This window comes from Bombus terrestris, chromosome 10, assembly GCF_910591885.1.
Source record: "Bombus terrestris chromosome 10, iyBomTerr1.2, whole genome shotgun sequence".
NCBI lineage: Eukaryota > Metazoa > Arthropoda > Insecta > Hymenoptera > Apidae > Bombus > Bombus terrestris.
The window spans coordinates 14,318,275-14,345,020 of NC_063278.1; the positions used below are offsets into that span (position 1 = coordinate 14,318,275).

At 33.2% G+C, this 26,746-nt stretch overlaps 1 protein-coding gene across 2 annotated transcripts in view; it reads right to left on the reverse strand.

The window, feature by feature from the left end:
- LOC100651590 (cadherin-87A) overlaps positions 1-26,746 on the reverse strand; it is a 513,470-nt gene that overhangs the window by 82,187 nt on the left and 404,537 nt on the right. For both annotated transcript variants that reach the window (XM_012319874.3, XM_012319875.3), the window contains one exon: positions 5,937-6,154. In XM_012319874.3, coding sequence (XP_012175264.1) covers positions 5,937-6,154 — 218 coding nt within the window. The remainder of the gene's footprint in view (positions 1-5,936; positions 6,155-26,746) is intronic.

The following is a 26,746-nucleotide window of genomic DNA, read 5'->3' on the forward strand; positions in this document are numbered from 1 at the left end:
TATTTTGTAAATATAAGAGCTACAACTAAATCTACTAACTTAATTTATTCAATTCACCCATTTTATCTTACGTTTATCAATTAATATTTAATTGTGATTTACGAGCAGGAATAAATGCTCATTTCAAAATGTTTGCAAAGTATTTCCGGAACCTAAATATCGAACAGTTTCGTGCGCTGGTAATTTCCACCGTTAATTTTTATTAAAATTTTTATGAAGATATGAAAAAGACGTTTGCTCGCATGTAAATAATTTACTGAATGAATAAAGATTTGACCGATATTTTCCCGCTTCTAATTCGGTCCGAAATCAATCGATCGACGCTTCCGCGAATCGTATACGATATTTATGATTTTCAAGTATAAATAGCTAGGATTATACCTGGATACCGTAAATTACTAACATTGTTGTACTCCTGTTTTCATTGCCGTCATTTATCTATGCACCTCGATTATCGATTATCGGCTAGATTTTCCGAAATAGCTTTTCCATAATAATTGGAGCAGATCGATCCATCTTCATTGTATCTGCATATGATGCTCCGATGATATTACCGAAAATACGATTGTTTCTATAGATTCGGAAATGCGATTTGCCTTTCTTCACGCATTTATCTACGATATCTATCTTCTCGTATGGATTACGCTGAATAATTAATCCTCCGCATAATTAATTAAATAATAATTAATACTCCGAAGATATTTTTCACTAAGGCGGTCAGCATTGTGAATGTTTCAGTCCCTAGTCTGCTTTCTTATTGTTTTAGACCTTGATAAAGTCTGAAAAAATTTCGAAGGTACTTGTTATAGTTCCTAATTTACTATACAGATGATGCTTTAAGCAAGCGTTTAAAATTCGTCACGATAAAAATACAAATTTGACCGAAAGTTACGAAAAAATGGGAATTTCTTTTCAGTTACACAATTTCGTATTAAACAAATATTAGAAAAATGTTATTGTAAGGTTTTACTCGTAAGACTATGATCTTTCAGAAAAATATAAATAAATTCACCAGTCCTTAGAAAAAGTACAATTATTTTTTCAATGGATTATTTATTATTGAAAGATGATTTGTGACACACAGTGAAAAGGAAAAGCTCTGTATCTCAAATTTACTAACGCATGAGGAACATAGCAGCTATAGAGACACTGAGGCGGTCGCCAAGACATTAGTATGCATACCGAAATAATAACAATTTGCATATGAAGAAATTCGTCTAGCAAAAGATTGAGGTGAGTGGCGATATGAGTCGTTGAGGGCACAGTGTTCATTTTACTCTCGCGATATTCGGAACTGAATTGAACCAAGTGAACGGTATTTGGTTAGTCAAAGCTTTGCAGGTGTAAGCTTTTTTAGACGCATGAACCACCAGGTCTAACACCTTTGTTTCGGAAAAATTAAACAATGAAAATATTGTCTGAACTTCAATGACACATATTGATGTATTTTTTCTTGACAAGCTTTGGTTTAAATAAAATAGAAGAAATTCTTCAATTTTCGAATATTTTGCATATTTTTAAGTTACTAACATATTATACACTTCCGTTTATAAAGATAGATCTAACAAGTCTCTGTGAATTTGAAACGTTTAAGAATGGAAGATCGCACGAGAAAAACGTAATTTTTTCGCGTTTCGCAGAGGAACAATTTTTTAATTAAACACGTTGGTTTTTTCAACTTTATATTACCAATTCCTCTCTTTTCATATGATTTTAGTTTAAAATGTACGTATATCTTCGCCACTTGCTTGAGCGTTTCAAAAATACTGATTGTCATAACATCATGCCATTTCGTAAATTCATCAACTAATTGCAAAAATTTGAAAACTATTTCCCAGCTACGTACCGGATATTTCAAAATTAACATTTACGTATTTTAGAATACTCCCCTCTGGCTATCAATTTAGTCTACAATATATACGCAATTGTTGAATATTACATTTCATCAGATTATTCAATTACTGTTTTCAGAGTTGCATGACAAACAAAATAATATACAACAGCATATTTCAAAGATTAAATGTCGACATTATAAACATATCGAAATACCCTGATATCTCGATTTTAAATTGCCGCTATACTACAAGCTATAAAAGAAGAGAATTGCTTCCTACGTCTAATATAATAAAGTTATAAGAATCTAATTTTTCAATTACTGTTTTCAGAGTTGTGTGACAAACAAAATAATATACAACAGCATACTTCAAAGATTAAACGTCGACATTATAAACATATCGAAATACCCTGATATCTCGATTTTAAATTGCCGCTATACTACAAGCTATAAAAGAAGAGAATTGCTTCTTACGTCCAATATAATAAAGTTATAAAAACCTAATTTATTAACGAGAACACGAAGCAGACCTCAAGCAAACTTTTGGTCTCGGGATTAAAGTGTCTAAGGCTTCTAAATCATAGTTAATTAGGATAGCAACATAGCACTGCTAACAACGTCTGACCGATTTTACGACCTCGCTATATCATCGAGGTTACTATAGGAGAACGTCCCCAAATTAAATTTCCAATCTCATCGTAGCTGCGCGAAAATTTGCTATAGAAACGTCTAATGATGAACCAAGTTTTGACACGCAGATAGACTACGACAAGTAATTCCACTCTTTCACAGACAGGTTTACGAACAGAGAGAAATGCTCGTTTCAGAAAACTCATGTAAAAGTAACATACTTTTCACGCGAACTTATTAAATTTTTCTGTTTGTAAAAAATTATAAATTCTTTTATATCTTCGCCAGAAATATACGTTTGTTAACTGTCGCATCAGCATCAACTTGGATTTTCTGATACGTGAAATTTGTAAAATGTTGCAGTGCATCATATTTTTAGAAACATTTCATTTACATTTTGTTTTAATAGCATTGACGGACTTTGAAAAGTTACGCTTGCAAGCTTCGTTTACGCTTGCACGCTTCGTTTACGCCTGTACGCTTCTTTTCGCTACGACTACAACGCTTTGTTGTAAACTTCGCGATAGTATTTTTTACGCGATTAAAAGTCTTTTTACAATGTGTACCTTGTATTTTCGACGCGAAAAGTTCCGATCATATTTGGCAATTTTCATTCGAGACATTTTTGCACTGAAATCTTGCAAATTATTCACAAACTACTAACGATACTTAGAAATAACGTAAAACGATTGAAAATTCAGAAATATATACATTGATCCCTTTTTTAAATAGAAAATATCATCTTATGAAAAACAACAGTAACTTGCATTAATTACTAAAAATAGTTAACTATCATGATCAAACTGTAAATCTAATTCCTTATAAAAGATATATCAATTGCAGATATGAAATCATAATAATCTTTTTACTTCATGTATCGTAGTATACATCAGAGTTGATTATCAGAGATAATTATCAGTGGAATATTTTATCCGTGAAATAATTATTTATTATCCGTAACGAATTATTTTCTATATTTATTCGAACAATAATACGAAAGATCGTGCGTTGCCATTTAATTTTGTACAATCATATACTGTATAGATATTAGGTACAATTCTTAGTATTAATTTATCAAACGAATACTTTACCAAGCAGGAATAAACTTTCCAATCTGATTAGTTATGAAAAAAGTTAGTCATGAAAGCCAATGTTACAACATCTGGAAATGTAGCTTGCAAATATTATATATCTCACGCTCACTATCATCCTCGATGTAGCACATAAATATCCACACACAATGTATAATTTTATGCGAATATATTCTTATCCGAATGAGTTGTTCGATTAAATTTTTATGCGGATAATTTCTAATACAAACAAATTTTTATTCGGATAAATATTTGTTCGACTGGATATTTATTCGTTAGCGACGACCAAAATCTCATTCTTTATTTTTATTTGAAGTTTACATGCTACTGCACATAGAAAATTGTAACTTTATTTTCTCGAAACTTTCTTTAACGCTGAACTAACATCGCAGCTATTTCATCATCATTAAGATGCGACCTATGCACTGAGCTGTTTAGAAGACTCGTAACAGCAAGTATCCTTACTAAAGTTCGTGTAGACTGTCATTTCATTTTAATAACGTGGTGTTTAAGTAGAACGTCTAGAAAACGAGCTCCTAAACTTACATTTAACAAATTTTATTAAGCTGATTGTATAACATTATTCAGGAAATGGAGAACAGAGAAGTGGATTTGCAGCACTGAGTGATTGTTTGTTATGAGAAGGATAGAAATACAGGTGAAATGTGAAAAAAGGATATATGCTGTACATATACGAAGACGTGAAGTAATTTTTGTTTGGAAAATGCTGACAGCCGAGCATGTATTATTAATAACGATGAGATAAAGTGTGTATAAAAAAAAATCTGCGCTCATAACTTTATATTGTACAATTTTATATTCATGCTGCACAGTTCTTTTGTATATTCTTTGTATTTTTGCAAACAGAACGTACATTTTAATTCCTAAAGATTGAAATGTTTTCAGTCACTGAGATTCGAAAAAACTATTGATTGTAACAGTAATTCATTGGCAAGAAAAGTAAAATGTGTTTTGAAGAGGTGATTCTTCATCATGCTATTATCCATAAATCACAGGATTCTGTTAGTAAACTAGAATAGACACGAATCAATTTTTTAACATCAAAATGATGTTATTCGTGAAATATTACTTATGAAAATCGAAATTATTCTTATGAAATTATTTTTAATTATAATATATATATATATATTTCTTTTTTTTAATTTTATTGTAGAAATATTTTATCGAACCTTATGTTTAAAATTGGCAAATGTCTCGTAATGTACGGAGAAGGGTAGACACATAACAGAAAGAACATGGTATGTACATTGTACGTAAAGTGAAGTAATCTCTGATATAAATAAAAATTAAGTAAAAGCTTCTCGGTAGAAGTTAAAAGTAAAAGTATTTATAAACAAGACCTTTTTCTTGCAAGCAAATATTTTTGTCTTTTGTTTTGACTTCATTGAAAAGTTGAAAACGTGGTCATAAAATAAGCGAAAGTAAATCAGAAGGAGAAAATGATTTACACAACGAATTGCTTTTATCAAAACGGTATAAATTTTTGTAGTTTTCGTTTAATCTATCCCTAAATTTCACGTCCTAATGTGACACAATGGTAAAAAGCCAATGATATGAAGAGATATATAATTAATCTTGAAAATTGTTTTATTAAAATTTCGCATTGATCGCAAAGAATAAAAAAGATGCAGGTTAAAATGCTTCAGAAAAATTGCTCCTTAAATGGCCAAATAATATAACTTTTTTATCAGAAATATGTATAAAATTGGCACGAGGGACAGGTCAGTGTCAAATACCTTTTCGAAATTATTTTTATAAAATATCGTTTTTCTAATTGAAACAACAAAATCAATTTTATGTAGCGTCATATATTTCAAACCATACCAAATCATATCGGGGTCAGTAGCATACATACTTCTGGAAAAAGTAAAATCATTTATTTGCTGAACGTTGAAGGTAAAAAGGAAGAAAAGCTAATGCTTATTTTTTATTCATTAAACGCATTTCCTCTATCTTGTCAAAGTAAAAACTACTATCTTCTGTTTATTCATACCAGCTTTTCTTAATTTTTCACAAGTATACTAACTTTGAACTTTCTCCAGACTTTGATACAAACTTTCTAACGATATTCAATTCTTTCATCACGAAAAAAAATTTGAAGCTTCACCATACTGCCAAAAAATGTTCGAATTTCATCGGAAACTTGCCAAAGTTTTTCTTCAATATTTTTCTCTCGATTACAAACAAAAAGAATTCAAGTAATCTAATATTCTCTTAATTACATACCACTTTATACATACATTTATATTTTCTACCTTTTCTAGATTTATTTTTATTCGTTTCGTTCCACATTAAACATCCTGTGAACACATCGACATCGAAGCAAAGAGGGAAAGAAAACAGCAGGGGATTTGACTTACCTCGCGATTGAGAGGTTTCGCCAACGTGATAACGCCAGTGCGTGGATTTACGACGAAATGGTCCGTGAGTTGTATACCATATTTCACTGGCGATCCTTCGGGATCGTGGCCCTTAAGGACGAACACTTCCGTACCGACTTTGGTTGATTCTGAAAGCGGCAGGCCCGCAGGGTATCCACCAGGTTCGAGAATAGGTGGTTCGTTTACATTGTTGGCGCCTGAAACAACAGAGAAACCATTCTTGTTTTCAGTCGTTCTCCGACAACCGAAGTTTGAATTATCGTTTATGTTAAACGCATAGCTCAAGAATAATTTTAACACCTCTGTATTTTAAAAATAGATATTAAGATAAATAAGTCAATTTTCGACTTATTGAAAGATTGACATAACTAATTATAAGAGAAATAGATTTGTCAAGGAGAGGAAATCGATTTGATGTGGAAACTTTCAAGCATGAAATTTTTATTGGCTCGTTCGAGAAGTGCGTAACGAAATCGAAGAAATATTTCAAGATATATTTTTATAAAATTAGATTTCATCAAGCAGTATATGTACATAGATACGTATAATATTTACTGCGCTATCGATATTGAAATATTATTTGTTTCTATATTTGGACATTTTGTTATGAATAATCATTGAATATCTTAGGCAATACAAAAATACATTTATAGTTTTCTTTGATGAGAGGAAAAAGATTTATTGGGACGATAGAGTAAATGATTTATTTAATCTGTTCGTAAACGATAATAGAAAAATTTGTTAAAATGATAATTAAACACACATCGTTGATTAAGGGGGATTTTCGTGTGACAATAATAAAATTAAGTGATCTTTATGAATTCTTTTACTCTGAAATTTTTTCACTCTATTAGTTATATGAGATTAGACGTTTTCAGGATGTAAATATATAGCCTTGAAGTAGGAATAATTTTGAATAATTCTTGTATTGTAGTTCTTTCCAATTCTTCTTATGGTTTATTAACTTTTTGAATTGGCGTGTTCCATAATTGAAAAACTAATTGATTAATCCAATTTTGAACTCGTTCACTTTACTACGAATTTCTCTAAGGATTGAACATCAAATTTCTATTCGATTGTTTATTTGTAATATTTTTTCGAACAATCCAAACCCAGTTTACCTACCGAGAAAGGTAAATTTATCTTCTAAACGTTAGAATTCTCCAATTCTTCATTTAAAAATATTTTTCTTTCGAAAATAGATTCAATCCCAGCGTAAACCGCTTGACCTTAAGAAAATTTCGTAACTTTTGCATTTCGACGATTGTGACGGATGTAATACTGCGCGCTAACAATGGTTATATTATATCGTCAAATTTGATCGCAAAATTCGTATGACATACGATAAACAATAAGAAGAATTCAAATAAAAAGATTACATTTGTACTTCAACGCTATCAATTTATATCTCGAAAAAGTTTCGCCTCACATAACTAGCAATTAGTTGCAAAGAGAATTCACAAAAATCACCTACTCTTGTTGCTGTTGCAGGAAAATCTGCCCTTAAATACGTGTTATATGTGTAAAAGTATATGTGTAAAAGTAAAAAGCTCTTTGATGCTGTTTAAAAGAATTACAAATATTAATTTAATTATATAATTTTGACTAAATAACATTTAATTATATATTGAACGAAGAAAACAGTTTATCGGAATTTCAATCTGATAAAATACATACGTCAGATTCTCATAACTGGATGCTATATTGGACATAGTTAAAACATCCGATGTGTTAACAAGAAATCTTGCATTAAGTCAACGCAACCTTTCGCCGCAACAGTTGTATAATAGAACGCTGCAGAACAGAACAGAGCACTCTCACTTCAACTGTTCCTAACAGTTGCAGTTGCAAGGACTTCGCTTAGTAAGTTTAGCAAATTTATTGTTAGCCGAACTAGTGGTTCGCGTTATTATATTATTGCCACTTCATTACAATAGATAGACTGTCTAACATGTTGCGGTTGGAATTTCAAATGACTGAAAATTATGGAGCAAATTTGTCTATCCGAGAGTACCACGCGTTTCTGTAGCAACGTAAAGAATAATGAAGAAAAAATGGTGTTAAAAGAATGGAATATTTAAAACGTCTTTTCTGTGGAATTTCCTCTTTAATCTTTGCATGTTTCATAAATCTTGTAAAGCAGCAATTTATTAGGTTGGCGTATAAAAATATCCTCCCGAGTAAAATCACGTAAATTTCACTGAAATACCTTTCATACGATTCTTCTATTCTATCCGAACGATTAATCCTTTCAAGATTGGGTTCTTTGTTTTTTAAATCGATTCAATTCCAGAAATCATCATCAATTTATGTTTCCTCGAGCGATAGATTAATGTCATCGACAGTCTTCGATATTCAACAATTCAATTTTCGATATCTAAAAAATGTAATGTTCAGCGCATTTATTATACGAAATTTAACATAATGATCTGTGAGAATTAAATATCGAACAGAATTTAACGCAGCTATCGCGGACTAATTTTAATCTTCGGTGAAATGATATTTCTCTTTGTATGAATTTACGTAATATTGGTTTGCATGGATAAAGCAATTTACTGGAATTTATCTTTCAAATAGTATACATATATAGCACGTGGCAAATTAAATTAAATTAAATTCTATTAGCAACTTTCTGTTCGTTGTGTCAAATGGGTACACATCCCCTATGGATTGTCGCTAGCTTATTAAGAATTAACAATATCATCAGCATTCGCTCATTGGTTATGAATTATTAAATATGATTGCAGTACCAAGAAATACCACGCTTCTTTTTATCAGATAAATTATACAATTATTGGATTTCTCATAATTTCATCGCGATTTCCAAGGAATTCGAATAGATGAAAATATGCGCGTTGGTGCATATCCCGTTTGTGCTTCGTAAGTTTTAATTGACACAAAGCTTGCGGATTGCTAACTATAGTCATAAAAGATACAACGAAGATGTACAGAGTTCCGGAGAACGAAACAAACGATTCAAAAGTCACGATATCGTATTTCGTTCGTGCAGTTTGCATTTATCAGCACTTTTAATAAATAGGATTACTTGATATTGGGAATAGAGTTACAAACAGGACTGTTGCATTCGACTATCAGGACAGAGCTGTTGGATTCGACTATCAGGCAGGACTTCGATTTCAAAGAACAAAATGAAGCTATTAAGCGTAACGTTGAAACGGAAACTCTTTTGAAGAGGAATTTACAGAACACATAGGCTACTCTCAGCTTCCAAAGCCTCGCTTAGGTTGTTATTGGTTGTGAGAATTTTTAATGTTATTAGCGTTTTCTTTCTCTTTTTCTCTTTGTTTTATTTAAGTATTACTAACTTGTAACGTTTACTTTAATTTGCAACAGAACTTTACATGGTATTTTACTTTATTTGGTAATATACAATTTGCAATGAATTCTGCTTTCAATATTATCCCATCATTTGCGTCTCCGATATTTTGGATAATTTCAGCTTATACGAACGGGTATCGGGATTATAAAATCATATAAAAATAAATATGTTTCGTTTTATTCAAATCTACGTATATTTTCCATCGAACACTTTTTAATGGAATACAAATAAAAGCAAATCTATTATGTTAAGTTCAATGAAATTAAGTCTGTATTACCTGCGATATTATTATTCGCGGTTAAATTATTTTATTTAACAGTTTATAGTTGCATCGACTACTAAGGTCACGAGCGATTTGGCACAATTACATTTATTTTTAATTACATTTAATTTTAATTACAATTACATTAATTTATGTCGTAGCGTAAATAGAGATTGGACAATTTTTCTACCTACATGGTTTTACATAATATATATATATATATATACATAGTAGAAAACCTTACATCATTATAAACTTAAATACAAGTATGCATTTGGAATAGAACAGGTTACGTAAATAAGCAATTAGTTAATTAAGGAACGACAGTACAGGAAGTCTAAATACGGAAAAACGAATGAGAGGAATTGTAAACCACGTCCATTTCTAGACTGGCGAGGCTGAAATTAAACAGATCATAAAATAATAACACGTATATATTTAGTATTTCCATTTCTACGATTGGCCACACATTTTGATTTCTTTGAGAATTCCAATGAGATTGTTAATATTTTCGCGCGAATTCATGATTTCATTCATATTATTTCTGATTATAAAAAATATTTTTTTATTTCTTTTAAATGGCCACAGTCTTGAAGGATACGTTTCATTGAAAGATTTTCGTTAAGTAGAATACAATTAGGCACAGGCCAATTATTGCACGTGTAATGATCATTTGTTATTACTGTCTCGTCTATGCAGTGAATTTAAAATGCTATCCAGCTTATAGCTTCGTATGCTAACACTCTGCTACACCAACCAAATACGTAGATACTTTGTCAACACGACTGCTTGAAAACGCCGTGAACAAACACAGGCTCAAACCCTTTGAACCTTTGAATAAGTACGCATTGTTGAAATGTGTAAAAGATATTAGTAAACAGTATTATGATTATTTTTATCGACGAAACATTCGGCTGAAATGGTAGAGGTTCGCAAGAAAAATTATGTTTGTGATAAACCAATGGTAGTGGTAGATTACAACAGAGGAAAATGTGCTATAGATTTATCAAATCAAATGATACCTATTCTACACCACATAGAAGAACCCTCAAGTGATATATAAAATTAGCTGTAGAGTTATTGTTGAATACATCAATTTCAAACACGATGATACTCTATAAACAAGCAACAAAAACAAAAATCAAGGTATCAGATTTTAGAATGGCACTCGCAATGCACCTTACACAGTGCCATTCACCAGAGCCATCAAATATACTTATTCGACAAAGATTGCGACACGAAATGCATAAGAAAGAAGGGCAAGCGTGCCTGGCACGAAAATTTTGCAGAGAGTGCTATAAAAAAAGTGTTAAACAGTTAGGATCAAAAATGGCTAAGAATCGGACCAAAAAGGTGACCACTTATTGTCCAGGTTGTATTGATGTACCACATTTATGTTTAAAGTGTTTTAACACAGTACACCGCTAGATGCAGGATTTGTTCTCATTTTTTTTTTATTGATGTTCTAATAAAAATGTTTAATTGTTCAATGGGTACTTTTTATTTCAAAGTATCTTCTATTTATTGGTTATATTCAAAATGCCTTAACTGGCAGTCAAAGTATTAATCAATATGTTAGTCAATAACATGTACGATCAATAAATCCCGCGTACACTTAAAAATATGCAGCCTGCAGACCGTAGTAAACAAATAAATATCTGCAAATTACCCAGATCGACTGATGTTAATGATAATGACGTTGTTTCAGTGGAGACGTTGGTTGTCGCGCTATTTTGCCACGTTTAAAACAATTTGTTTCATTTTGTTTCATTCAGTTTAAAACAATTATTTAAAGTAAAATTTCAATCAATTCCTTTTATGTATCTCCTATTTATCTTGCAATTTGTCAGTAGACATTAAAGTTTAGCAATTATTAATCGTCTAAAAATATGATTTTTATGGGATTATACAAAATAAATATGAAAGATATGATATTAAAATATGTACCAGTTTTATTAGTTCACACAGGTTTACATTTGTAAACTGGTCGAAAATAGCGTTTTGGAATAAGTTATGTACAATATAAAACGTAGTTCAGCAACATTATCAAGCAAATAGAGTACTTAATAACACACCGAAGCCTTCTGAATAATCGAGATAGGTCACGTGTCACAAAATTAACTCACATTTTGGAAAAGAATATCAGTTCATTATGAACCAAGCACGAATACTATTCCGAACCATTTCTTCCGCTGCAGCAAAGTTTCCGCTGTCAGGTCATATCTCAAACGTCGAAAAATTTTTGAAACAAACGAAATGTATTGAATTATAAAATTATATTGAATTGTGATTTCAACCAAATTGCTAATTTAAAGCTATCGCATATTACATATATTTGATAGGATCATACGCAATCAATTAACAAACAAATAAACGAAAATGATTATCGAATGCGTTTTACGATTTTGAAATAATCGAAATATTTCGTAAAACAATCCAATAAAAATATTTAATTATAATAGAGCAAATGTTATTTATAACCAAATAAGAAAAAAAAAGTGAGAAAAATATTATTTATCCACGACGTATATGAATCGATTCCAGTGAAAAGTCGTTGTAAATTTGGCAGATCGTATTGATCTGCCAGCAATTCATGAAAGCATCGGACAGGTATGTAGAGAGCTGCGAGACGTAATTGACATTAATTAATTAAAGCATCATATCTCCTCGAGATGTCGATTGTTTTAAGTACATCCGATTCTAGACTGTTACGTATATCGACTGCAACGATTAACAGCGTGCACAGTGAAACAGATTATGATTGATGCATGTCTCCGCACCGATATCGATTTTTCCCTACAGATATTCTTAAACCTGTCGATAGTCAATTTCGTTTGAGAAATACCGAGTTTATCAGGTCGTCGTCGTATTTTATCCGCGAACGTTTGATCGACGATCAATGCGTCCCACGTCACGAGATATTTTTCGAATAATCGAGTTAAAATTGTCTTACGCCGCGCTCTCGAACACGAACAAGTCGATATATGACGTTGATGCAAATAAAAATGCCAATGAACGAACGAGAAAAGACAACGTTTTAAGGAGAAACTTAGGAGAGCGTAGTATTCCACGTCGATTGATCAACTGGTTTTGCAAACAATCTTCTCTCTCATTTTAGACTTTCCACTCTTAAATCAAAGCACTGCGATCTCTGAGTTTCCTCCATTCAATCTTCTACTCATTTTGGCAAACGCGAAGATCATGCGTATCAATGACAATTATTTCGTGTTTTGGCCAAACTTGAGATGTAACTGAGCGGTTAAACCGTAGGATAGAAGAGCCGTAGAAGACAAAAGTAATTTGTGAACAGATTGAAATTCCGTGAAACATTCTATCCTTTACAGTCAAGCCTTCTTACAATTCCGCGAACAATTTCTTAGTTCCCCTAAACAAAGTGAAACAACCGAACGTAGGAAACTGCCGAGTGCATTTACCAGCTGAAACAAACGACGGTCCTCCAATCTTGCGGAACCTTTGGTACTGAAGCCGAAAAAAAAAAAGGAAAAAGAAAAGAAAAAAGGGATGGTCGAGGCAAAGAAAGTAAGTTTGGACGTGGCGCGCAGGTTTCCCGGGAGTCGCTAATTCGTCGGGAACAAGGCGGCCCCATAAGTCCGAAAAGTCATAAAACTATTAGAAAGTTGGCAAAGTAGCTTCGTCATCGTGGCGTTGGCGGAAGTTTGGAAAGCCGGCCAAACTATGTATACCAGACCTAATAGATACATCAAGCTGTAATGTGGAAGGCGGGTGCTTCTCCGAGAACGTATTTCGCTCAACTCTTAGCGATCTTCTTGTTGCTTTTTTCTCCTGTCTTCGCACCAGAACCGCGTAAAACAACAAGAAACTGGCTGTGTGTGTCGGGCATCTGCGCTTTTCCACGTATGCTTCCGGTCGTTGTTGTTGGAGAACAACGGAGGGTCGAGGGTCAACAATAATCGTTAGAGCGTAACGATGGCCGAGTTTCTCTCGGATCTCGTTTTTTGCTGATTCTGCCAACGATTCCTGCCTTTCGCAGAATTTTTCCCATTATCGACCGTGTGCTATAGTTTAACTGTGTTATTCGTTTGTTAGATGGAATTTGTTTGATGTCGCTGTACGACGTGCTGCTTCGCTGAATCACTCAAATACGATACTGTTGTGTTTAATTAAAACGCTTTAGAGAAAAGTGAAATATTATCATGTCCTTCCTATTATTGGGTTGGCAATTAATTAGGTGGCAAAAACATTACCAGCTAATGAAAAAATCCGCAATCACTTAGTTGCCAACCCAATATCTTCTGTCTTTCCAGTTCGTCAAAACTATTTGCTAATTGTTTCATCAGAATTTTCCATATAATTGTAAAGACAAGCAACATATATATTATTAGGGCGAGATACGACGTTCGTTAGATTTGTAGGATTTCTAGATTTCGATGATTTTTCAACATGCTTTTTGGAATAAAAAATGTTAGAAAAAAATTTGCAAACAGAGGTTGCAATAAGTGCAACTTTTTCCTGTACATTCAACCGTATGACCTCGCAACATTCGCTCACAATTTCACTGGCCATGTGCAATCTAAACAGCTGCTGTAAATTTCCCTAACATTAAAGAGCGTCCGAGTAACTGACCCCAATGATCTTCCAAAATACGTCGTCGTTGACGCCTTCATACGACTACGTAAATTGTGGAAAAAGGAACATCGCGTGTAACGCGATGTCGCTATTTCGTGACGTTGCATTTAAGATACGACGATAGGTCATCGTCTTGTCTAATGCGTCCACGGTTTTCCAGCTTCTACGGTGGCTGCTAATTAACCCTCATATGCAGTCTCTCAGTCTCATTAACCAGGTTGCAAAGACAAGGGTAGATCACAGCGTACTTGTATTTGTCGAGTCATATTTTCATATATGAATATACACATGTGATAAGGGTCTAAGTGTAAGATTTTAATCCTTCTGTTTTTACTTGCATTAAGATAAATAAGAGCCACTAACTTGTTCTATAATACTTATTATGTACATGTTGATACTTTGTTCGTATTACTATTAATTCTGGAACAATTTTCAGAATAATTTTGTTAATCAGAATTTACACTTTTATAGAACATATGTGAAAGACACTTTTATAGGACATACGTATAGGTTCAAGAATATAACTTTTGATTTTATAAATCGATATGAAAATGCACGTTGTAATAAATTTCGCGTTTACCGAGTTTATTTCTGAACTAAATTACACGGTTTTGCAGAAAAGCGCAGCAACAACAGTTCTGGCGAAAGTTTTGTAAACATTTTTGTAGTATTCACTGAAGAGAAAAAGTGTTAAACCAATATAAAACTGACAATAAATTCGGAATAATTATTTAATAACTTTCATCTCGTACGAGATTTTTCGGAACAGCGTAGCGCTATTATTTCTATATTTTTCCAACGTGGACAATAATACCAGTTTTTTAATATTAGAAATTACGACAGAAATGTCAATTGGATGAATATGCAAAGTTCCACCGTTTCGTTCCTATTTGTTTATTTATTTTCCACCTTTACTCTTTCATATCGTACTTTTAAATATTTTGCTAAATTTTTAAAGCCAAAGGAATTTAATACCAAAAATCGTAATAATTGAAGTTGCTTTTAATTAGAGCTATTAATTAGAGAACAGGAGCGTTGGATGTGTCTTCAAAACGAAATTTAAATAACTGTATAAATTGTTGATGAAGCAGTGGTTGCAATAGATATTTCCAATTTAAGAATAGATAAAATATGAAACATAGATATATATAAATTATAGTATTAATATTTGAAAACACAATTTAAAGATATGAACACCGGCTGATCATTTCTTTCACCAATCTAATAAATTAATTACTTGAAATCCGAGAATATCGTATTTAATACTTTATTTCTATAGTCCATCGTCTTCCAAATTTACTACAAGACAGAGATATAATTTCTAATATGAATCGACAATGCAATTATTTATATTCTATGGGCATAGTTGGCATGTAAACATCGTATGCCAAAAAGTATTATGTGACGCATAATACGTGGCATTTATGTGTATCACTGCTATATCGTTATACCCGATACTAAAAATACATGAATTATTAACGTGCGGTCAAGCCATAAATATTAATAATACTTGCGATCCGTGGCATAATCTTCGATATAATATTCGCCGTGTGCAAAATGGCTATTAAAATATAACGAAGAATTTAAAAAGCGACGAGAAGACTGCAGAATCATTCTTTCCCTTCCGATTGTTTCCATAATTGATGACCGAAGCAACTACCCAGCAAGCAAATGGAATTATTGATATCCAAATATTGGATGTACTGTACCGTTCTTCGTGAAAGCAAGTAACAGACACGAAATGCGAAAGAAAGACGTAATGTACAGCCAGAAAACCAATAATGTGATTTTTATTACTATCTCGGCTGTACAGTATGTTTCCTTCGTGTCATTATAAGACATCGTGTATTCTTATGTATATTTATTTGACAGTATAGTACAGGAACCGTAGTAACGATAGATGATGCAATCATTAAACGATTGATTTTCTTTTTAACTAGAGTCGAGCCTTATGCGGTCTAATAGGAAGAGAAAACTGTTTGCATCACTTTTCTCGTGTGAAATTTAATTTGTTCGAATACAGATTAAGATTGATCTTAATTATATGTAATTGTAAAGAAGGACGTAATGTACAGCCAGAAAACCAATAACGTGATTTTTATTACTATCTCGGCTGTACAGTATGTTTCCTTCGTGTCATTATAAGACATCGTGTATTCTTATTTATATTTATTTGACAGTACAGGAACCATAGTAATGATAGATGATATAACGATTGAAAATCTTGTTTTTAACCTATCCGGACTAATAGGAAGACAAAACTATTCGCATCACTTTTCTCATGTGAAATTTAATTTGTTGGAATACAGACTAAGATTAATCGATGGTTTTCTTTGAATATTTATGAATCCCATATCTGTTTGACTGCTGAGTCATATAATTCTTTCATCAGAATTGCATAAAGTAATTCTCGTACTTTGCACCATCGAAGCCCTTTTTCGAATGCTTCGCCATGACAAGGCACGTCTCCATTAACACTTTCGTTTGCTGTTTCCATTTGAATAAAATCGTCATTATCATCGCCAGTGTCGCGATGAAGCCATTTCATTACATCAGCGTATTTAAGGTTTTTTTACGTTCGCCAGCATCTGAGAAATCCACGTGCTTTGCATAATTCTCAATATCATTTCTTTTTTCCAATGTCTGTGATCACGACTTTTCCAACATCGTGTACTTTTGCTAATTCTGTTCCATTTATACCACTTTTGAGTTCTTTAATTATGTCGTATCTTATTTCTCCTTCTCCTTGTAAATTCATGCAAATTCCTACAATCAGAATTCCCTCAATCGATAAAATGGAAGAACACACAGTACACGAACACTAATAAAATATGTAAATATATGAAACGAAAAATGGTATCCATTACTGAGGAACATTATGTCCGGATAACAAAACGTTCTGATATTACTGTGTTACCTGCAAAATCATGGAGAAATGAATATCTTATTATATACATTAACATAATTATAATCTTTCAACGGAATTGCGATATCATTAAGAAAATCTTTATCCTAATATCGCACGTTCTTTCAATATCCTTTATAAACACAGAAATCGAAATAATAACAACAAAATACGATCGTATCGGATTCGTAACGTTCTCTCAAAGCAACGATAAATGTTAAAATAAGAAACATAATTACAAAGATATAATAACTGAGAAAAGATCAGATCAGTTTCACTGACATTTTCCGTTTCAGAAGTATACATATTTGGTATTTTATGCAGTACCGTTTCCCTCAAGTACGATACGAAACGATAAGGTGGTCTTTTCACGGCACAAACCCGTTTTTATTACCACGCTTATCTGTTTACGAGCCGTCTCTTACATAAACTAGCAGGATGCAGCCCCTTTTAGGCTGACTCCGGTATTATCAGTAGCTTTGATTCACCCCGTAAAATCGGGACTCGACTTTCCCACACGAAAGGGGACGTTTGTTTGCGTTTGCGTTTGCGTTTGCGCGTGCTATCAACCTTCGTAACATTATTTCAACTGACATCCAGCTACATTCATAATATTCCCTACTGACAAAAAGTTAATATCAGTTTTTTGTATACGCAGGCGCAAAAGCAAATACAGACGTTCTATTTGATAGCCATCTCGGGGAAAATATAAATTCGCAATGTACGGTCCACGTAGACATATTAACTTTTAATACCTCTGTGTATAAAATACGGAGGATTTAAATAACAAATTTAAGATATTCGTAGATACTTGGGAGAAAAAACGTTTGAGCTTCACATGATTGTCAGTGTAGAATAAATGAAATTTGTGAAATAATACACGTGAAATATTCTTACGCTAGCAGTATGTTATGATATGTTACACGATTCTATGCTTGCAACAAATGGAACTATGGGGAACAGCGAGTAATTGCAACATAGAAATTCTTCAACGATTCCAATCAAAAACTCTAAGATCCTTGATAGATGCACATTGGTATGTTACCAACGAAACAATACATCGTGACCTTAAGATATCTACAGTTAAAGAAGAAATATCCAAATTCAGTAATAGATATAACACAAAAATTAACAACCACGAAAACCTACTAGTTATTCAATTACTTAACACGACGGATCAGATCCACAAGCTAAAAAGATATTACCTTTTAGATTTAAGCATTAGATTCAACTAGAATCAAAAATACGATAAACACTTATTATTCAAGTTATAGTACCACGCCAGAATAATTTACTTATAATTCTCAATGAGAATCGATTGTAAAATTCCTCCAAATAAAAGAAAAAAAAGAAAACAACAAGTGTAATTGTACTTGAGCGTTAATTTCTTATTCTTGAAAATTTGTTCTTTTCAAATCATACGTTTGTTCCTTACATTACCCTTACTAAAATATTAATAACAAAATTTATAATGAAAAAATATATGCTTGCACGATTTTACGGTATCGAAAATTTCTAGTAATTTGTTTCTTTTTCTAAATTTGATTTAACTTTCAAAACTCAACGATCGATACAGCGGAACTTTCATAAAGTTTCTCATTCTATTTTCGTTTATTTAATGAACGTTATTCCGCAGCTTTTGTACGTCCAGCGAAAATGCTTTAATATTTAAAGCCAAGTAATATCACAGGGATTTCATTTATCGTTAAACATACCTAATTTCCAGGTTCTCGCTCAAAGGCAGGTTGAAATTCATTTTTTTTTTTTATGCTAATCTGTTCTATGAGAATGTAATAGTTCGCGTATGCTTTTTTCCCCGCGGATAGGACTTGATCTCAAAATGCCTTATAATTGGACATTCCGATGCAAATTTAATTAGCTCTGTCTCTTGGTGTACTTCTACAGTAGCTAACAAGCGAGACGAAAAATTCCAGCAAAATGAATGACCGAACAGTCGCAGGACAAAGAACGAAGGATGAAAGAGACATAAGCGATGATCGCAGGCAAAGAAATATTCGTGTTTGACGGGAGGAATTTGGCTTCTTTTTATCAAGCAATTAAAAAGATGGGTATTATCCAAGTAATTTATTTCAAATTAGACAATGAACAAAAATTTTGATTTATATTATAAAAATGTAAAAAGAAAGGAATAATTTAATGTAAAGAAAATTACTAATAATGTATGAATATTTATATATTGTATGAATATTTATAAATTACTGTTGATTATAAATTTATATATTCAATTATTAATTATCAGAGATTATTAAATTTGCGTGGGTGCGATCGGAAATGTAAATTTCTGTATTGACGTGCAATATTTGTAGAAATATAATAATTGGAAAGTACGACAAATAGAATAATTTAACAATAGAAAAGATAGTGTTCCACGAATGTGTATCGCGGTAATTTATGATATCTGGTTTTTGAAAACGTTCACTTTCGTAAGTTTTCCTCCAATGATAATTCACGATTCATCTTTGCTTTTCTATAAATTTCTCTCATAGGAAGAAGACTAAAAAGAAAACACACCACTGACTTCGCTAAAAAAATAAAATAGTCAAACTCGAAGATGTTATCCCGGAGGGGGTAACCATCCACATGTTATTTAACAATTAAGCTAGAAAAATTTACCAAATGTCCAGCTGGACAAATTGTAAAGTACAAATTAAATAATAAAAAAAAAATTTGTCTTTCGCTGCATCGGAATAATTTAGCGCGCAAAATAGCGGCTATCTTTAGCTTCGGCAATTAGAACCGAGGAACGTGGTTATCTGAGTTTGTTAAAGCAGCTGAAAGTAGATCATTTACAAAGCTTCTGGCTGGAAAATATAATGCACCCTCCCGATCGATGGACAATCAGATATCTCAACGAGAAATAAGATTTCACGAGCCTGCTTATCCGAGGAATCTCGAGTTACGAGTTACGAGCGTATCCGTCAGCATCCGGAAATTGAATTCGGCCGTAGTGGAAGTATAAAAATAAATCTTAAACGCGGATATCCCGGGTGCAGCCTCTAGCCAGACAAAGGAGCGAGGTTTAAAGGGCACGACGAAGTAAGGTACGTTACAAGAGAAAGAAGCTATTAGGAATTGATTCTGTGTGGCAGTCAAAGGCTTTCAGCGATTCGCGAAAAGACGGGGAACGGGGAGAGGAGGGACGATCAAAGGGAAAGGCGAGCAACTGTTTGACGGGAAAAGGGAAATCATTAGCCGGGACGGTGTCGTGTGGAACGTGACTGAAATCTATTTGGATGGTGTGGCGTTGATCGAAAGGAAAACGCGATATATTTCGCAGGAGATGCCGGGAAATCGTGCTGTCGACTTTGATAATGCGTCGGCTAACCGGCTGAACGGATATATCGCGTAATAACATCGAAATTCCAACGATGCGCGAAGAATTGAAAGCGACAGGGCTGGTTTTACCGTATCGAAGGCTTCTCTGCTCGCCACACACCGGTGGAAACAATTTTCGCTATGTGAAGAATTAACCAGCTTCCTCGGGCTGACAAGAGTTTATCGCGGCTGATACGTCGATTTTCTATGAACGTCGTGAATTCCATGCGGATTCGGGCCGAACAACGGCAGGATGAAAGAGAATTCGAAACGCGCGCACCGAATACAGAGGCGACGGCCGCGCGACACACACCAACCGGCCAGAAATTGACGTTCTTCTGTCAGCTTCATCCCCCCGTTCATCGTTCGCTTTGAAATTCCCAGTTTGTTTTAAACATTTGCCGCGCCACTCGTTTCGAATCGCAGCGAACCTGAAATTCACTGTTTCCAAGGTTTTAACGATATTCAAAGCGTTAAAGCATTTGCGAGCCGTCGCGTCGCCGAAATATTGCGCAATCCTGACGAGAGTGATGACGCGTATCAACGCTTTACAATATACAACGCGGATACACAGCATTGTGTCATCTACAACGCGAAAAATTGCCGAGAATGAATGTTTCAAATATACAAGGTGTCTCATTCCGATCGATCTCATCGAGCCCTGAATATCTAGCGAAACTGTCGAGTACATGCACCGAAATATGCTTCGAATGAAAGTTGAATGGCATCGAGAGAGACGTGGATCGTTGTTATATTAGATGCTTTTCTTGGATAAACGCATGGAGGATTTCGTTAAATAAAATCACATGCTTTTCACTGCATAGATCGGGGCAGCTCGCTACACCTCGCGAAAGAGTATGAAATTGTAAAAGAAATGAAACTTGTGCCAGGAGCCGGTAGTTTTAAATGTTCTTTGACCCGTTAACAGGATAGCTGTTAATTAAAAATTTCTGTAATCACTGTTAAAAGAAAAAGATCGTACTTAAAAGCGCATCAATCTCAATAAGGTCAGTCTCAGTTCTTACGAATGTGAACATGATATATGTCGTTCTTAACACTAAAACTACCACGCCAGTCAAAATGACTGGTTTCACAACTTTATTTTAAAATTCCTACTTTATGTTACATTTTTACTCAGCAATAATGTAATGACTTTTGCAGGGATAGTTAAAGAAATAATATAACAAACTTTAATTTTGTACCTAATTTAGGAAAAAGTGAAAAGGGCCTATCTGAAACGGTCGAATTTTATAATAAAACAAAATTTGGGGTAGATATAGCAGACCAAATGGCAAAAAAATATAGCGTGAAGTCGGGATCAAGAAGATGGCCACTTCAAGTATTTTTTAATATCCTAGATTTAGCTGGCATAAATGCCTGGATTTTATATAAGGAAACCACAGATGAGCAGATATCCAGAAAAGATTTTATGTTTCAATTAGCTGATGAACTTGCCGCTGATAATGAAAAATCACGGATAGAACAAAGAGCATTTGAGATCCAAAGTACGTCAAAGAAGTCACTTTATTCACGCAAATGGAGTCAGATAGGGTACTGTAATAATAATAAGACCACCACCATTTGCAATCTTTGTAAAAAATATGTATGCGGAAAATGCACGCAGAAGAAAGTTTACGTTTGTAAGAAATGTAACGGATGATAAATTTTATACCTAATAATTCAAGTTATATTTGTATTTTATTTGTTCTATTACGGTTATTACGCTTATTATTATATTATTATATTATACTTCTTATATTTACCACTGGAAATTTATGTTAATATTCTTGTTACCAAAGATTTTGGTACTGAATATTCTTCATTATTATACTTATTTGCTATTATATAGTTTTTATGATCTCAGAACATGGAATTTCTTTTGTAAGATAATAATAGATCAATAAATATAAAAATATTCTACTGTTACGTATTTTTTAAAGACCAGTCATTTTGATTGGCTTTGGCAGAGATAGCTACGTGTCAAATGCCGGTAGTTCTAGTGTTAACGAAGAAAGAAACGAAAGGTATGAAGATAGGCTACGCTAAAGTAAAGCAATCGTTACGTCCAAAAGACGGACAATTATTTATAAAAGCACGTTTCTTTGGTAAAACAGCTTCGTTTCATGCCATTCCACTTTTACTTTTCTCTGTTTCTTTTTTGTCCCCCAATAGGGTACAGCAGAAAATTTGTAATTCTCGAACTCGATGCTTCCTCCACAGTAACTCGATTACGCTTCCATTATACTAATGCATTTCTATTGGAATTTAATAGCTCGCATAAGCACTGAGTTGACTGATGGAAAGTATCGATGTATTTAGTTCTATACATTTCATTTCAAACTATTACATTTGCCTTTAATTCACGTCGCGTAGAAATTGTTGTCGTTGTTAATCGGAGAATGCACTTAATATTTTAACTAATAATTTCTTTTTAGTTCATGTACAACGTCACGCGTCATTGCTGCGATGATACAAGGAAACTTATATCCTAACTGTTAATCGCTAATTGTTAATTTCTAATCAAAAGTTTAACGTTATTCTATCAATCGAAGTACCTTTCAGTTTAGAGCTTTGGAGGAAGCGATATATTGTATCTTTTTGCATTTTCTTCAAGTCGAAAATGTTAAAAACACATCGCTAAAGTAGTCGATCGAAATAGACAAATTTTACCAAGATATCGGAATTGAAAGATAAGCACGCGAAAGGAGAACGTAAACGAGAGTGAAATTTTGAAATCATATTTCTGAAAACTTGCTTTTCTTGAGAAACTTCGCCGGTTATAAATATCAATTTTTATGAAATTTATTAGACATATATTATGTCAGATGGAGATATTTTTATATTTGAAACTGTGACTAGTGTGCCATTTGCATATTTTAATTCTGCTTAATCCATTAAGAACTCGGGAATTTGCACATAATGTAAATTAAAATACGCACAGTACTGTGATAAATTTCTCTCTTTAATTTCTTTCTTCGTATCTCCGACCATTAATAAGTTTCTCTAAACTGTCTATTCGAGCAACAGAGTAATTCGAATAAGAAAGTAATTTGCCACGCTGCTATACATATTTTAATTCCTTTAAATCTTACAAAACTGTAGCATCCAGATGGAAGAATAAATTCACTTGTTCCTTCGGTGTTTTTTCTTTTTTTTCTATTTTTTTTCTTTTCTTTGTTCCCTTGCCGCAGTAATTTTCAAACGAAGGAACTATCAGTTTCTTTCGTTTTGCGTTCGGCAACGGAACGAACTTGTCGTCATTTGTGGAAATTTCACGGGAAAATTTACGAAGCGCGAGGGGCCCGATATTATCACAATCATAAATATTATCATAATTTCGCGTCAATTGCGCCAGAATCGAATATAATTGAACACGACCGAATGAAAGCTCTTCTTGTTTAACCGGATAATAAAATCCACCTATGTCGAGAGACAAATATCAATTTTATTTCATCGTCACTCGGTTTACACAACACCAATTTCAGAAATGAATAGTTAATCGGCTCTTTTGACCGTTGCGCGTCGAGCAAAACGAAAATAGTAAATAGATATAATTCCGACTCATAAAGCGTATACGTGCGTACAGGGTGTACGTTGTGTGCGCGTGCAATATCTCGTTCGGAAAAATTCGTCGATACACAGTCAGTAGAATGCTACACACACAAGGCAATTGGCAGGAATAAAAAAACTGCTATGTATTTTCCAATTTGCTCATTGGAAGTATTGGAAAAAAGAATTACATTCGATCAGATAGACTTTATTCGGAGTTCTCCCTGTTTTTAATTGTCTTTTTTTGTTTTTACGAACATATCGACCATCGGAACAAGTTATTAGCAACTCGGTGGAAATCATCTTTGTCCCTTTGCTTGATATTTGGAAATTTTTTTTCTATATTTCTGTAATTACACGTTTCACTTCTATATCTTTATATTTCATATGCATTTCTATATTTTGTCGAAAATATAATTGTCTAATATATTTGTTTTGTGTAAAAAAAAAAAACGATTAAAAACAGAAAGAACTGCGAGTAAAGTCTATCTGATCGAAAGTAATTCTTTTTTTCAATACTTGCAATGAACAAATTGGAAAATACATAGCAGTTTTTCTTATCTGCTTGGTTCGACCAGATATTCTCTTCAGATTTCTCTTTCTTCGAAGAAAAAGTTTATTCTGAAATAATTTAGGCGAAAAAGATATAAATTATTCTGAGAAGTTTCATCTATTTCCGGTTCATACATCTGTATGTTTTGCTGTATAATATCTATTGATTTTATATTTATATAGTAATCTGCTTTCGTGATAGTATGTTAGTAAAAATGAATATTTTGTATCTAATTTATTTATATCAAAAGCTGATTAAGTAATATCTGTATGGAAGAAAAATGCATTTTCAAAGAACTTTAGAAAGTTATTTTTTCCTGCTGGTGCAGAGCACATCATAATGCAACGTATACTTATTCACATATCTTTCTTCCCTCTCCTACGCTTTGATATGATTATCTTTGCATCTGACGCATTATATTACGGCAAAAAACGTAGCTTGTATGCGCGTAAAATGAAGCGCAGAAATTTCAAAAATTGTGTAAAAGAGAAACGTACACACACACATACACACGATATAATATTTCCTTCAATTTTGACGTTTCTTTCATCTTTACTTTATAGAGTTTTTTAATAACATATTTTATAATTTCTCTATATCGAGAAACTTAGTGACAAATGGGCATTATAAATAATATAGATCGGTGTTGAATCTTTAAAAATACACGTTATTATTTATGAACAAATACGAATATAACAAACCATTCCTTTTTTTATTTATTCAGACATTTTTACGTCTTAATACTAGAACTACCGATAGTTAACACAAAGTTATTTCTATCAAAAACTAGTCAAAATGACTGGTTTTTAAAAATATGTAATAATAGAATATTTTTATATTTATTGATTTATTACTTTGTTACGGAAGCAATTTCATGTTATGTAGTACATTTTTGGTATTTTTAATCCATTTGGGACCATGATCGACCTGAAGGAGAGATGACACATTTATAAAATTGTAGAACCAGTCATTTTGAGTGCTGTGGCATTTCTAGCGTTAGCAGCCAGCGATCTAGCGATCGATCCGAAATTTTCCTGACAATTGATATCATCATATTGAATGATACGCAGTAAAAGTTTTAAAAACGTGTGGGAGGTTGTGCAAAATAAGGTAACTGGTTAATTGGGATTCGATAAATAGATTGCAGGATCCTTTTACACTTTTACAAGTACCAGTCATTTTGGCTTGATACAAAATTATTTTCAGTTTGAATACATAAAAAACAAAGTAAAATTCATTATGTTATTCTTTTAGTTATCGTTGTGAAAGTCAATACATCATTGCGGAAAGAAAATATAATATGAAGTAGCAATTTTAAAATAAAATTGTAAAACCAGTCAATTTGACTGGTATGGTAGTTCTAATGTTAATCCTGCTGTGTGTTTTTTAATCATTCTCGATCGTTGTCTTACTATTGTATCGTTAGAGAATTTCTTAAACTCGAGAAAACTGCGAAAATATCGTTATTATTAAAACACGTGTCGCTCTTCTTTCAATTTCAACTTTACATTTTTATTTCTATTCTCAAAAATTTTTCTTCCATTGAATTGAAGCTAAAGCATAAAAAATTCAAGAATGCCAACAGAATTACATAAGCGCAGAGAACTTTTAATTTCTAAATTACCTTTAGACTTATCTCATCTTTCCACGTATTTCTGTGATATCTTTCATAAAAAATCTCCACTAGTGATTGTCACTGTGCCAAGAATTATCCGCAAACAGAGCCGAGTAAAACGTTTCACGCCCTTTAAATCTTCTTAAAAGCGGCACCGGGAGACGATCAAACTGCATTTTCGCCCCATCCACTTTCCACGCACTTGTTCGCCTGCCGTTCAAACGATCGCGCACAGATATTGCATAACACAAAAGACCGTGCATACATTCTTAAACGCGTCTGCCACGGTGACGCAGATATACGCGCATTTATGCACTGATATATCGCGCCAGCTTTTAAGGAAATTGCATTAACAAGTCTAAAATAATTCCCCCGTCGGCAGCGCCGATACCAAGGGAGAAGCTTCGTCCCTATACTTTTCCACGAGCTTTCGTTCCACCTCTATACCCCCTTGCCCTGTCTTTTTCCCCGCTTCTTTTCACGCCCGACTCTCGCCGGAGCACTTTGTCTGATGGCGAAGACGACGCGAACATGTCGCCGAAAATCCGATTTCTTCCGGTGGACAGCTCGCGGGAAATCATTACGTATTTTTTTGCTGACTTTGGCTCCTTTCTCGAGAGA